At 34.4% G+C, this 16,257-nt stretch overlaps 1 protein-coding gene across 3 annotated transcripts in view; it reads right to left on the bottom strand.

Annotated features, from left to right (window-relative positions):
- Positions 1-16,257, bottom strand: part of LOC118192858 (glutamate receptor ionotropic, NMDA 2B-like) — a 152,467-nt gene that overhangs the window by 23,558 nt on the left and 112,652 nt on the right. For all 3 annotated transcript variants that reach the window (XM_085823174.1, XM_085823173.1, XM_085823175.1), the window contains 2 exons: positions 14,336-14,556; positions 6,973-7,133 (listed from right to left, as the gene is read on the bottom strand). In XM_085823174.1, the coding sequence (XP_085679300.1) occupies positions 6,973-7,133; positions 14,336-14,556 (382 nt within the window). The remainder of the gene's footprint in view (positions 1-6,972; positions 7,134-14,335; positions 14,557-16,257) is intronic.

The raw sequence follows: 16,257 nt of genomic DNA on the forward strand, positions 1-16,257 counted from the left end.
AGGTGGTATAGGTATTTCTCCTGACCATGAAGACTTCAGTACTGCTAAAGGACCTCTTGGTTGTCTTCCATACATCAGCTGAAATGGTGAGACACCCGTGGTGCAGTTTGGTACTTCTCTGTATGCAAAGAGCAGGTATGGGATGTGCTTATCCCAATTCGAAGGATCAGTCCTGATGACATGATGTAACATTTGCTTGAAGGACTTGTTCCATCTTTCTACTAATCCATTTGAAGCACTGTAAGCAGGTGTAGAGAACCTAGGGTGAGAACCTAGTCTTTTCTGGAATTCTTTAGTTAATTTTGAAACGAAGTTACTTCCGTTGTCACTAGCTATTGTATTAGGGATTCCTGTTCTCATGAAAATCTCCAAAAGCGCGTCGCAAGTGGCTTTTGCTGTCAAGCTTCTCAGTGGAATGGCTTCTAGCCATCGGGAATGTTGATCTACCAGACATAACACATATTTATGTTTCCTAGCAGAGGAAGGTTCAATAGGTCCAATAATGTCGATGTTAACTGTTTCGAAAGGTAATCCTGGCCTTCTGACCGGTGTGATGGGAATCTTGTCAGATCGCTTTTCTGGACTTTTCAACTGACAATCTTTGCACGTTTTACAAAAGGTTTCAACATCTTGTGCTAATCCAGGCCAATAAAATGAATATCGTATTCGCTCCTTTGTTTTTTTATCCCAAGATGTGCACCGAAAATGGAACTATGTGCTAATTCCAACACTTGTGCTCTTCTACTAAGTGGAAGCACTAACTGAAAAACATTCTGTCCTAATATTTTTTCTTGGTGATGTAAAAGATGATCAATAAATAAATAATTTCCTTTTTTTTTATTGCTAGCTTCCATGCTTCTCTCAGCGAGGGACAGTTAACTTGCTCTTCGCGTAGGCGTTCAGCAGACGATAAGTCTGTGTTTACATAAACACTCGCCTTCTTCCCTTCCTCCTCTTCGTTTTTCTCCTCCATAAGCATTAGCGGGGGGGGGGAATCGACGCTGTCGTTTGACTGTGCATTGGCGAAAAAAGTTTGTAAGTTTTCGCTTCCGTAATTATTTCTTTCTGCGTTTGGTTCTTCTGCCGCAGGATTAATCAAGAGTTCGTATATTTCTGGAGTTATTAGGCAAGGCACATTTAGCTTATCAGTCACTGCAATTAATGTATCCACAAAATTAAATATATTGCTTCCATGATCTTTATGGTAAATAGGTACACGGCAAACTTTTGTTTCAATTGGTTGTCCGAAAGCAGGTGTTAGCAATATTTTACCTCCTTCTCTCTCCTCTAAATTTGGAATGAGCGATGAATGGACGATCGTTATCTGCGTTCCAGAGTCTACAATAGCTTCGATTTTCTCAGAGTTAATAAAAATATCTACTTTTTGCAGTGGTTGAACGATGCGTTCTGCGAATTCAGATCGTAGATGGGATGAGTTCTACTTTAGCTACGATGGCTTCTTCTTTTGATGTTCTGTTTGAATTTTTTTGAGTTTTGGAATCATCCTTTCCCTTCTTATTTACTGCAGTTTCGTTCTTTCTTCTTTTGTCTGGGCAATCTCTCGCGATGTATTGATAATTTCCACAAATATAACATTCTTTTCTTCTCGCGTGAAATCTTTCGTGTTTTGGATATTCTTTTCTCATGGGTGGTGGAATATATTTGTCGTGTGCACATGTTGTATCCAGGAATCTCGGTGATCGCTTAATTCCATTTCGAACTTCGTCGAAAGATTTTCCTTTGGCCGTGAAATAAATATCACATTCTGTAGCTAATTCTTGAGGCTTCAGCCATTTATTTCCTTGGCGTATTGCGACGTGTGCAGCTGTTTCTTCATCTAATGCTTGGAATAATTTATCGGAAATAATTAACTCCTTGAGTGTTTCGAAATCCTTTACTTCTCTTGACTTGCAGTAATAGTCCCATGTAGCTGTTAGTCTTGAAGCGAACTGGATATGCGTTTCGCCGGAATAACGTTTAGTTTTTATGAAGTTTTCTAAATAGGTTTGAGGAGTAGGTTGATATTCCTTCAGAACAAGAGTTTTCACTTTTTCGTAATTTTGCAGATCTTCCTCCTTTATATAAACAAGAACATTTGAAGCTTTTTCTCCAATTAATTTCAATAATATTTCTGATTTGTATTCTTCAGGAACCTTCTTGTGCTTAAATGCTCTTTCGATAGAATCGAAAAATATATTCCATTCTTCTGCTCTCTTCGGTACTGGTATAGTCAGTGTTTCTACTCCTTTGATCAGCTTGTCCAGGGAAATTTCGGTTTCTCGTTCTGTGTTTTGTATTAAAGGTGTTGGACTTCTACTTCCTTCATTTTGAGTTGCTCGAATCTTCGCTAGTTCTATTTCGTGTTCTCTTTCTGTTCTTATTCTTTCTTCTTCCATTTGCATTCTTTCCATTTCTTCTTTTCTTTTTCTATTCTCCACTGTAGTAATCAGAATTTCTTTCACGAAATCAGCATCTTCGATGTATTCCTTGCTATTCTGGAGTTTGTGTTTCAGTTCTACCAGCTTCAAATCTGGGGATGCTTCTTCGCCAATTTCCAATAGAACTGTTACTAAATCCTCTTTCTTTGCGTTTTTGAACATTTTCTTCTATTTTCCTTTAGAATCAAGCCTTTCAAACTCTCGATTAAATAATTCTCACGTTTTTACTCTCTTTTGCAAATGAACACTTCTTTCGTTAGTTAGGCTTAACTTTACGCCTCTTCCGTTTTCAACGCTCTAAGCTTCTAACCTCTCTGGTTTTCTCGAAAGAGAGCGTGTTGTGATGACTTCGTGGTTTAATAAGGCACCATTTAGCAAGACGAAACAAACATTTATTAAATATATAATTCAAAGCATAATATAATAGTTACTCAGAGCAGTACGTCGCTCCTACCGCATAGTACAATCTACTACCTTCCTCTTCCGAGGCTAACATGCAACTCCTAATAAATACATTAACCCTTCTCGAAGAAGAGCTACCTGCGCCAAGCATGCTCTGTTGATCGCCAAACAGTCGCCAGATATCACAACGTCTACATTGCGCTTAAGACTTTTCAGTTTGCTGAACCTGGAGCGGATTCTAGACGGACTAAGATCCATGAACTAGGAAACGGTTGAGAAAATCTGCTGCAAGCAGTTTATGCAAAACGTATCCGTTACGGAGAAAATGCCTTTCAAAACGGTTGATTTAGTAAACATCGGTTCTCTATAGCGTTTTCTGTTTAAAGAATTATATCGAGATATTATCGAGAGGTTGATGGTAGGGAAAGAGGGGTGGGAGATTCTCGGACCTATCCATCTGGGATGCTCTTCTTCAAAACGGTAGGCGGAACTGTACAAAGTCGTACTATCATCTGCATGGTACCCTAACGACAGGCGCAATCTTGCCTCCTTGCCGCGACGAACTTCCGACCAAGGCGTTTGGTTACGGAGTACCTTTGCAATTAATTGCAATTACCTCCACATCACCGTTAATGAAAATTGAAATAATTGAGAGATGAAGCATTCGCTAAAGGTGAAAAGAAAAGCTGTTAAGCTGTAGTCAAAAAGCCGCTAAGGAGTCCTCATTGTTAAGACACAGGCAGAGAGTACAAGCAGCTATCACGATAGAAGAGCGTTTAGCCCCCTGTTGTGACTTGAATGCAGGTAATACGAACTTCGGTGACTGTTCTGATAGCAGAAAAGCGAGGTTAGTCACAGCAAAAGCAATAACAGATCGGATTATTTAGTTATGGCAAGTAACACCAGAGCTAACCGATCAAGCTTAAATTCAGTTTTCATCGACAGCATGGCAAAAAAAAAAAAAAAAAAAAAAAAAAAGAAGAAGAAAGGTAAAGAACATAACTCCATGAGAGTTCAATATTTACTTCGTTATAAACAAAACACGCTTAAGTTTTTTCCTTCCAAAGAATGGTCAAATGAAGAACAATTTTGACCATACTGATTATCACTGAAATATAAAATACGACTCTGTTTCGGATCTCCTGTTGTATGAGTATCTGGATAAGCAGATACGCAATTTTATGCAAAGGTGCAGTCGGTGTTTTTCTATGAACCATCAACTGATGATGTAGAAGTTATTGTGTAACATGTGAAGGGGGTTAATATACGTAAAAGAAATGAGATCATTACCTGGGAAAAGGTTCGTAAATGTTTAAAAAAGTAAACAATTCATAGCCAGGAGAATAATAGGAATTAATAAATTGAAAAGGTAATTTCTGAGGAAGTGGTTCGCGCAGTGTCTGAAGGTTGTCTTTAATCAGGTAGTCTACAGCACAACACAATAAGTCCTTGGCGTCGTAGCACGGTGTTAACAAAAGAAACGTTTTTGCTTGTTTCTAGCATACGAAGACTTATATACGATTTTTAGATTCTATTTTAATTGTTATTCTTTCAGTTAGAAATTCAGGTAGCAAGGATAACAATTAGCAGCATTACGTTTCGCTAAGTATTTCGAAAAACAGCCACGTACTCATTATCACGATCGTCCAGTATCACCGGTCGGACTAGCACTTTGAGGACCAATAGCGCTGCAAATGTGTCATATATAGTGTAGAAAACGAGGGTAATGATGCAGAGTAGAATCAAAAACGAAGGCACAGTTGCATCAAAGTTGTGGGAAGAGCTTTTGCTAAAGGCGGGTTTCACTTCAGTCATAAAGTTTCATGATGTTATTTCTCATCGGCGCAGGAAATAAGGAAATGCACATTTCTAATGCACTGAAGTATTCAAATTTAATTTAGAAGTTAGAAATCCTTAGTAAATTAACTAAGTTTCAAATTTCAAATATCGATTCTTTTTATACGTATAATAAGATGAAAAGAATGAGGGGGGGGGGAAATGGGAAAAAAACAAATATGCAGTTTATCTAGATCAGCTGAAAACTCACTAACAGATATAAACTGAATGTATTTGTTGTTAAAAGCTTATTCTAAACCCTGAAATTTAAAATTTAACTTTTAAATTTTATTTAAAATGCGTGCTATATATAGTAATTTGAATAAATTTTAGTACATTACTGAATGTTTTGGTTTGGTTTATTGAGATTACGGCAAAGCACACTACGGCTATCTGCCTAAGGGAAGAGATGTCTTCGTGGAGGACGTTCTAAGGACAACTGGCTCGTATACACGTTACACATGGGGAAAACCTCAAAAACGCCCATGCAGCCAGCCCGTTTGTGGGATTCGAACCACGGACCGAACTACCAGTGTTCAGTGATATTCGGTCGTTGGGGGGCATTATTGAAAGCAAAGACGATAGGGGGAAAAATTCAATTTGTTTCCCAGGAAAGAAAATTCTACATGAGTAAAATATCAATAAATCATTTAGCTTATTAGTTGACTCATTATCTCAATGAAGAAACTTATGTAATAAATGTAAATTGAAATTTGGATTTTAAAAAGTTTATTTTTTTATATTTTTATTACCAAATGTATTATACGAACGAAACGTTATTTTAGCGCAGTCTTGGAAAACATTTAGTTACACATTAGTTCACTTGCACTATTTATACTCTTTTAACTGATAAAAGCATCCTGAACCATTAATTTAGAAGTCAAAAAACAAAAATCAGTGTAATATTTTTCAAATTTTCACAGGACTAGTTTCGATGGTTTTAATGAACCATCATCCTTATCTGCAAAAGCGCAAATGGCGCTTCATTTGCGCTTTTGCTGCTGAGGATGATGGTTCGGTAAAACAATCGAAACTAGTCCTGTGAAAATTTAAAAAAAATATTACGCTGATATTTGTTGTTTGACTTCTAAATTAATATTTGTTCGGCGTGTTATTGTATCTTAATTCTGGACCATGTTTCAAATATTCTCTATTACTCAATCAAAATATAAATTTTGTCGAAGAACTTTTAGGCCAGTTTCATATTTCAGCGTCACAGTAAAACAAGAGCAACAGAAAAACTATCTATGAATTATGGGTTTTTTAACATTACATTGTTACCACTTTCTTGATCCACTTATCGTAATTCTTATTTGCTTTCGAGAATGTATTTCCAGTTCATTTGTGTTAAGAATAAAAAAGTAACTTCAATTTCAAGTTCCCCAACTAATCGCAGTAAACACATTCTGCAAGCTTAATGGCATTTTTCTTTGACGAGTGTTTAACATTAATGTCTTCTCATGATCGCGACCAATGGCCTTAATGAGACATTAAATCTGTTCTGCAAGTTAGACGACTTCGTCAACCATTTCCCTAAAAAGCAATCGGTAACACTGAGACACTTAAATACAGATAATGAACTGAATGAAAAGAAATTTGAGTACAATTAATGAGACGCCTTTTGATTTATCATATGAAATATCAGCTTCTTTCTTTTTTTGTGACTGAAATCCTTTTCCTAACTGCATACTAATTACCATATGATACATATTATACATAATGTCGTATCGCATTTAATTATTTATTTACCTAAATGGGTTAATCTAAAAATGATCACATAAGTAGTTATTTAAATGCTCACCAATTTGCTATTATTTTAAATTAGATAAATATAAAACAGAAATTTGCTGAAAATTACGTTATGTGTAATGCAAATAGTAACTGAATTTTTCCTAATCAAAATTTTAAAAGAAATAATTTGTGCCACAATACGGCTATTTACTCTTAAGTAATCACCTTCCCTTTAAAAAACTCACGTTAAAAATCTATTCCCCTAAAGCAATAATTAAAATATATAAGGTAATACGCAAAATCCGGAAAAAAATCGATTTAAAGAAGTTTTTTTTTTATAAATCTTCCTAATTAGACGCACTAAAAATCAATTAATCAGGATATAAAGATAGGTAACTTTACACTTTTTTATACTTCTTCATATGGAACATTTTACGCAATATGTTTCTTAGAATAAAAGGCTTTTGAAAATAAAATATTTATAATTTTCCGCTAGTTGATGGGAGTTTTAAGTAGACTGTATAGTTTATTTACAAAAATTTACCAAGAAAAACATACTACTTACCCTCTTTTAACTGCTTCAACCCCTAGCTGCACTGATGATCTATTGAATTTGCGCATCCATGTGTAAAGGTGAAGCTTGTTGCGCTTCAGGACAGCCTCAGTATTTCCATTAGGTATCGTGCCAAAACGGAATGGAGGATCTGTTATGTACGGACTTGTGAGCTTCAGAGAGAGAAAAAAAAAAGAAAAGATAAATTATGTGAGAAGTTGCAGTTATTTTTCTTAAGATTATTTTTCGTTATTACCTATAACAAAAATAAAATCAAATGCATTTCAATTCATACAAGGCTAAGAAGCTGAATAAAAAAATTTATATTAAAACTGTAGATTTGCTAAGTTATTAAAAACAAATTAAAGCAAAATTAGAGTTTTGCGTCGTGTTAAAAGAGATGAATTATATATATATATATATATTATATTTAAGAAAATGTTTTAAAATGTCTCAATTTCTAAACGCATAACTTCAGTTACCTGAGAAATGGTGGCTCTTGGATTTCTCAAAAGTTATCTTTCAGGATTATTTTAGCACATCCACAAAAATAAAACTTTAACTCATATTTATAACACAGGTAACAGTTTTACTAAAGTTGCTTCTTAAGAGGTATATGTAGCGCATAATAACGTTTGGGACAAAATTTAGAGTTTTAATAAATTTAGAACAGCTTTTTAACTTCCTTTTACGAAGTAAAAAGGAAATATTGTAATCGCGAAAAGTTTCAGGCAGCATATTTCAACGAAAATATCCATTTTGACCGCTTTCGAATTCAATTTAACGGTGTATTTTCGTGACATCTGTACGTAAGGACAGAAAAAAAGACTCTTTTCCTCCAAAAAATTATAAAACTGCTTTAAAATGAATTCTGAAGAGAATTTTTCGTGGCGTCCGTCCGTCCGTATGTACGTACCTATCTCGCATAACTCAAAAACGTTGCCTCAGAACATTGAAATTTTGTATATAAGCTAGGACTGATGTGCACCCCGTATTTTGGTTGCAATCGGTCGCACCAAACGTATATAAATATATTTACATATATATACACTCTGTTACCCGGCTCAGTGATCTCAGTTTCTTTACTCTTATATGTTTGTAAATTGTGCATTTTTTGTTTAAAAATGATTGAATTATGTTGTTCTTATTATCAGGTTAAGATTTCTATGATTTCATAAATCTGCAAGCAATATTTGTACAATTATCAACAATTTAAATGCTGTTTAAGTGCGGTTAAGCCTAATTTTTAAATAACATGGCGGATATATTTGTTTACATTTGAAACAGCGGAATAGTATATTTTTTGCCAATCTAGAGAGACTAAACTTGGCGACAACAAAGAAAACGCCTTCATTTATTATGGCGAATTAAATCATGCTTAATCCTTTCTGGAATTTTTTCGAGGAAATAAGTGTTTAAGATTTACTTCGTAATTTCTAATATAGGTGTTTTGAGTTTTTATGTATTTTTGCCTTCTCGCGAAGTGAGAACTGAATTAATTTAATGAGAAATACTCAATCATCTGTGAAAAAACTGTTTCTTTTTTGTTTTGTTTACTTAATTTCTTTTATACATCGTTCTAGCTTTATTATAGTATTTGAGTAGAACATGTGTCAACCATTAGATAATTCTTCAAATGATATAAATTTTGTGTATTGAGTTATAATATGAACGAAATATAACGCTGTTAAGTGAACCTAGCGCCAGAGTGTCGCTATGATAAAAAATATAGTGAGTTTTAAAGAGTGCATTTATTCTATTGTGTTTTATGCGCTATCGACGAATTAGATTTCATTCAATCTAATAAGTTTAAATGAAATGCAAGAAAAATGCGCATAATTTAATATTCCGTACAAGGAATTTATGTGGTGTACACATCAGATTCTTTAATATTGGGAAAATAAAAGCAGGTATAAGAAAAACCAAACATTATTTTCATTTCCAAGCGTAATATAAATGGAAAAGCGGATAAGATAAATTGATGCACACAGAGATTCAAAACAAAAGTAGTCCATAAAATAGCTCTGGAAAGAAATGGTTCTTGAACACTCAGTAACGTTATTAAGACGGAATAAAGACTGCCCTTTAAATTACATTCCGGTCACGTAACAACTTTTAGTAAAAACGCACAAAGTTTAAAATTGCATTCGAGCCCTCTATAAAGGAAGTTCCAATTAGTAAACTGGTCAGCAGCCTAATCAATATTTCAAATGTAACACATCGGTTCTCTAATAGGCAAAACTAGTGCGCAAAAATTTTACACAATTTTAAATGGATGAATACAACAAAAAATTCAATTTTTGAGTTATATTAAAATTAAATTCAGTTAGGTAAGAGATTCCCGGCACGAAGTAAATGAAGTAATTTAATTACAAAAAATTTCGGGTCTGATATTTCAAAGTTAATATACATTTTGATCGCTCTCGAATACATCTGAACGAAATTTTTGGGTGACATCTGTACGTACGGACATTATAAACGACTGCTTTTTCTAAAACGGATAGTGAAACGGATTCAGAAGAGAATTTTTTGTGACGCAGGTACATAAATACACGTATAACTAAAAAACGAAATATTAGCCGTAGAACGTTGACATTTTACACGCAGGACAGCTGTAACGTCTAGTTTCGCACCCCCCTTTCGAATCGGACGTACTAAATGTGCATACATACCCACCGTCTAAGCCAGCTCATTGAGCTCTGTTTTTTTTTTATTATTTTTATAAATAGTAAATTGTGCATTTTTTGCATTAAAAGGGATTGAATCACACTGTTTTTATGTCCTGGGTAACATTTTTAATGGCTTTACCTATGCATGCAATAGTTGTAGAATATTCAACAATTTAAAAGTATAAGTGGCGGCCTGATGTGCCGGACATTTGCTTACATTTGAAACTCTTAGTAGTATACTAAATTAAGTCATTTGGTGCACCAGTTTTCTATGTCTTTTTGTTCAGTGGTACCAGAAGCTAACCTTGCGTTTTTGTGAACCGAAAATATTCTTTTCTGCCTGTTGGCCCAATTTCTTGTTTAACTCTAATTTTAATTGCAAAAAATGTTTTTTGTAAGTGCTTTTAACTGCATTCGGTGTTTTAGGTTCTCTGTGTTTACAATTTTTTATAACGTTGTTTTGAGATTTTATGTATTTTTGCCTTGCCAGGAAATAAGAACCGAATTAATTCAATGAGATATATACCTCTAATGAAATTCCAGGTAATACGTTTAAATGAAATGCAGCAATAAATATGTATAATTTTAGAGGCCGTGCAAGGAAGGCGTGGTGTCTACAGTAGATTTTAAATTTAGCATTCTAACAAAAAGGAATTTGGAGCCTATCTTCCTACATTAGAGATTTTCTTTAGTAGAGGGTATTTTCTCAGAGTCTTAACAGCGTAGCTGTCTAAAGGGATTTTATCTTTTAACATTCGAATGCAAAATTTAAGAATTCCCAAAATATGTTTAATGTTAAGCGATGTTTGAACCTAAAAGCAATAATTATCCTGCCGGGAGAACTATGCACAAATTCTGAGTCGAATACGTAACTTTACCTGAATTCTAATACGTCAAATACGTGTCTACGGAGCTGTGTTTGAGGTGGGAATATAAACGCATGAGGTGTTTTTGGCGATGTATGTGCTTCTAATCCTTTAAAATTTTTCGCCGTGTTTCTCGCAAGAATTAGAAGAATTTTAAAAGTTTATAAAGTATTTTGTCCCTACTTTTCTCATATCTTCGTTGTGTAATTGGAAGCATACTCGACACTTATTCGAGAGGTCCAAGGTTCGAGTCCCGGAGAGGACATTGCACATTTTTCAATTATCCTGCTTCAAAATAGCCTAATGACACAACACTGGCCTCCGAACTAAAAGGTAGTGGACAATAATTCTTCAACACCAGGATTTGGTGATTGGTCTCCTAACCCCCGTTCGCCCTTTAAAATGAAGTGTATGTACGATATTTTCTTCCTCCTTTCCACATGCCTTCATGGTGTAATTGGAAGCACAACTCGACGCGTATTCAAGAGGTCCAAGCTTCGAGTACCGTAGAGGGCACTGTACATTTTTCACTGCTCCTGCTTTAAAAGAACCTAAATAATCTACAAGTTATCAATGTGTAAAATGAGTTGTCACAAACGTATGGATGATGATATGAGAAGAAGAATTGTCTGTAGATTGGAGGTAGGATAGTGAGAACCTAATGTCTAGTGCAGTGTGCAATTTGTGGGAATAGTTCTAGGACCCTAAATTCATATTATCAAAATCTCGGGAAGGCTGACCAACATCCATAACGACGAATGAGGATCGTTATTTGTCACTTTCATAAGATGATACAGGATTACTACAGCTTTACAGCTCTCATATCAGTATAAGTTGTCACTAGAACCCGACTCTCCCAGGCTACGTTTGATGGAAGGCTTCCTGTATGCCAAACGACCCGCTGTTTGCCTTCCGCTCACTGCAGCACACGGTTTAACATGATGCAGGCAACATTCGCCTTGGACCAGACTTCAGTACAGTACCATGCTGAGTCAGGAATCGGTCTGTACATTTATTCTCGGTGTATCTGTATCTCGACAGAGCCTAAAACATGCTACTATCGGTCCTTCACCAGAGAAGAGGATTATTGCGATTGTGAAGGTGTAATAGTTTGGGTAGGCCGCACACCCCTGTATGTGCTTGACAAAGGCTCTCTGAACTTTATTAACAGTAGATAGGAGTTCGTGAAACCTCACGTTCGACTTTTCAGATGGCAGTTGGTCCTGGGTTCCTGTAAATGGACGACAAAGCTTGCTCACATAGGGCTTATCTGCTGACGATTACTTAGAAAGTGAGGATATTGGTCGCACGTACTGGCCAGCCTGATCTCCACAGCTACACAATTACCTAAGTCGCTGTTTGGAGGACAATCCTATCTTGCCATCCCTATCCGAGAACTACCCTGGAGTTGAAACTGCCTTGCTACAAGAGTAGGAACAAATGTCACAGCGACTTCTCAGCTGCCTTCGTTTCAGTATGCCACCCCGATGCGCGACCTATCTGGCTATAAAGAGAGGACTATACCCCATATTAGACTCATTTTCAGTTAGAAATACAACATCCGTGCATTAAGAGCTTACTGGTAATCATACGTACATAAAATAACTTTTGAATGTCACATCTCCTTCTCCCTTGTAAATGTACGTTCAAATCAAATTTGATTAGAATCCATCCTTCAGTTTTTCAGAAATTCGATGTTAAGATCAAATTCTCTTAATATTGCACACGGCTGTAATTCCCAACAGAATTTTAATTACCTTAGAAAAATCAGAGTCCTATGAGAATGATCAAATCAAGTTACGAGAAAGCCTTTCCTTTCTGCATATTTTCTACAAGTCCTCTATAAGTCTGCGTTAATTACGTTCCTATCAAAAATGCTCACAAGGACTAAATTGCAGCTCGCTGAATATTTGTCTTATTTGATTCAATACTTAAACTTGAAACATGGTTTTATGATTAGATTTTCATAAATATTTAGTCATGGAATTTTTCTGAAGTACTCTATATTATACAAAGAATTATGTTCTCTGTTTTCAAACATTAGATAATTTTTGATGAATACCAAACTGGTCGTATCGTCTTCTGATTTACATACTAAATACTCTAAGGTAGGATTAAGGATATGGAAAATGGGGACTGATGGTTTGTTACCCAGAATGAATTATAAGAAACTTCTCTATTAACAAAAGTTATGTGTTACTTTATTTCGAAAATTCTTGTTGTCTGCATTTAAATCTTAATTCGCGCACATAAAATAAAAATACTTCTCTTATTTCACACAGCCTGAAACTGTTAGATTTCAAAGAATTCTAGACAAATTTAGATGTTTTTCGGCTTTTGATTTAACATTTAATGTCTCAAAAAAGCCCAACCTTTGTATGTATAATTATCGAGGAGCTTATATTTATAATTGCTGCTCATAATATTGTCTGCTGGTATAAATACACACCAGTAGTCATTGATAATAAAGAAAATTCCGTTCCTGAAGACATTGAAAAAACGCATTGGCAAATGGATTTTAAAATTGCTTATGCATTCGTGTTTAGCGTCCATCTTGAACTTGGAAACTCTATAAAAATATTTTGCTTTTCGCAAGCATTATGACATTCATGAAATTTATATATCATTTCTTATTTGTAAAAATACTTACGCTTTTAATTTGTCATATTCTGATACATACTGAGAATAAAATATCATTGTTATCACCTAAATTTTGACGTTAAAATATAATATATATGTATATATACATTCCTGGCCATTAAAACAACTACACCATTAAAAATGTAAGCAAAATCCCATTCATTGAAAAATGCACTCTAATGAAAGGACAGAATGATTAAAATTTCAGGTAATTTTGAGGCATAAAACGTGTAGTATCTTGCGCATTCCCTTCTGGCTCAATAGCAGCTATTATGTGGTTATCGAACAAACTTTTGATGGCACATTTGGGGTATCGCATTTCAGACGGCTTAATTCCATGCCAGAATTTTATAATCAGTCGTATTGGCTGCTAGGTGTAGTCGCGCTAGTCCTTCTCCATCCATTTACCAGACGATTTCTGACTGTAAAAGACCATGATACTCTGAACGAGAGCAGAATTCATCAAAAAAGTTGACGCTGCGCCATTTAATGTTTATATGCGTCATCGAAAGCGTTATTGTCGGTCCTGATTCCCGTTGTTGCACCATGCGGAGCCAAAGAAATAGTCGCTGTGCTGATAAAGCCTGCATTTGCCGACATTATCTCACAGTATATTAAATGGGGTCTACTCTGCAACCGACCCTTTTTTGAGACCTGTACCATCCCTTATAATTTTGTGAACAATAAGAATGCCGTATGGGCATCGGAGGACATGAGCCACTGAGATGCCCCACATCACTCTCTTTCAGAGCCCAGTGGACGCATAGAAGCAAAAGCGATTTCCAAATAAAAGAACAGACATCTAATCTACTTTCCATACCGTTTCGCCATATCACTGGTTTTTTTTTATACAGTAGTGCTATGTCATTATTCTTGCTTGCAGTGAAATGCTCGTCATTTGTATATCCCAGAATGTTCTACATTTCGTCTAAGTTTCATATTTTTGTGCGGTTGTTTCATTAAGTAATTTTGATAGCTATCAGTTTAGCTTTATATTTTTATTTCGCATTTAGAGCTAAGTGATAACCCAATACGCTAGGTAAATCCTAGCTGGTTTGAATAAATAAATTTTCTATCTTTGTAGCATCCAGCTTAACAATAATGCAATTAACTATTTTCATTAACAAATAAAAAACAATTTGATTATCAGAAATGTAAAAACTAACTTCAGACAGAAACAGAATAGTTATAATAACGTACCCTTTTGTCATCTATCCCTTGAAGATCATAGTATTCTTCTCTGGTTATCATGAAAGCTGCCAAATTGGCAGTGTAGATAGCAAGAAATACGACAGCAAACATGGCCCATACATTGGACATGAACCTTGCAGTAATGCCACGAGGACAGTCCACGTTAACTGCAGCTCCAAACAGAATTGCCCAAACCAGCCAGTAGGTTCGGAAGAGAGAAAATTTGTGATCTTTAGAAAAATTGAAAAAAAAAAAAGTATTAAATAAGAGAGCGATCGCTATAATTTAAAAAGAAGTCCAGTTGGAATTCCGTTTTTAAAAACAATTAATAATTCCTTTATAATTCATTTAATAATTATGTTATAATAATATATTTAACAAAGACGCATTTAAATTTAATTGGATTAAAAAATTACATTATTTTAAAATAAAGAAATTAAACTTATCATGAAAGTGAAAATATAAAAACCTCGTATTTTTTTGTAAATTATTTTATAAATAAATGAATAATGATCCTATAATAAAGTAAAACTTTCAGCCTTAAGCTAAAAATTTCGAAAGAAAGAGAAAAAAATTTTTAGCACCTCGTAAAAAAATTAAGAGTAAAAAATAGGCAATTTAAATTCTGTGTCAAACACTAATCAAGTATTATTAAGATGAAATTTACAGTGTTTTTTCAATTAAACTTCGAGAGCATTCTCGTAACCTTAAAAATTTTAAATTAAAGAAAAAAAAACAATCTTAGATGGGCTTAGATTGTGAATAAATCTCTATCAACTTTGAAAGAAATCATACTTAGGTTCTTCTTCTTCAGCATGAAAACATTTGCAAAGTATTCTTCTCCACAATAATTATTAACACTCATTCTTCTCCACAATAACATTAATATTCAGAGAATAAAATTGTATACTAAAAGCTAATATAAACTCAGTTTGCTTTCAGAAGCAAACATCCTATTTACGAAAGCCAATATTTCATTTTAAATGATATATCTTAATACCTAATTTTCCTATATAAGTAAAAAATAAAAGTGAATACTTTTTAAATTTATTTCTTTGATTCAATCAGAATTCGAAGATGAATTTGACTGAAAAACGCATAAAACTTTATTCACAACAACTTAGAAAATAATTCTAAATTAAAGTTTCATTTACACAGTTTCTCAATTAAATGAATTTTTGACCACTTAATTAATTTGTTTCATTATGTAAGTGATACGATCTTACAAAATATGCCCAGAAAATGCGTAAAACTAATAAAGTGCAGCAATAAATTTCTCAAAAGCAGCATATTAATTTTTGCCCTTCATACAAGTGAAAAAAATAGCAGGAACATCCAGACACCATGCAGTTGAAGAATCTCAAGTTCAAGAACATGCTATAAACATCATGCAATAAATTTGTAAAAATGCTTTTAAACATTAATAAATTTTTAAAATATGCGAATATACACATTTTTAAATATAAACAATAAAATATTTAAAAATATAAACATTTTTAAAATATGCGAAGTTTGGACTATAAGGCAAAAGAATAACCGGAGCTATATTTTTCAATGTGCGCATATTCCATATTATGGTAATAATTATAATAAATATGGCACACGCTTATGCATTAAATTATTATAGTTGAGCATTCCAACAGCCGTATCAGTATATAAGGTATTTATTCTCTCCTTTCCGCATGCCTGCGTGATGTAATTGGAAGCACACTCAACGAGCATACGAGAGGTCCAGGGTTGGAGTCCTGGCGATGGAACTGCACATTTCTCTTGTATCCTGCTTCAAAAAAACCTAATTAACTATACAAGTGACGCCTGAGCTGAAAGGTGGTGGACGATAATGTGTCACCACCAGGATTTGGCTACTGAGTCCCCTAATCCCTAGTAGCCCTTTAAAAATGTTTTTCTCTCTCCCTTATGCATGCCTACAT

Source organism: Stegodyphus dumicola, chromosome 9 (assembly GCF_044657685.1).
Source record: "Stegodyphus dumicola isolate Sdum_Otavi_A_Nest chromosome 9, ASM4465768v1".
NCBI classification, from domain to species: domain Eukaryota; kingdom Metazoa; phylum Arthropoda; class Arachnida; order Araneae; family Eresidae; genus Stegodyphus; species Stegodyphus dumicola.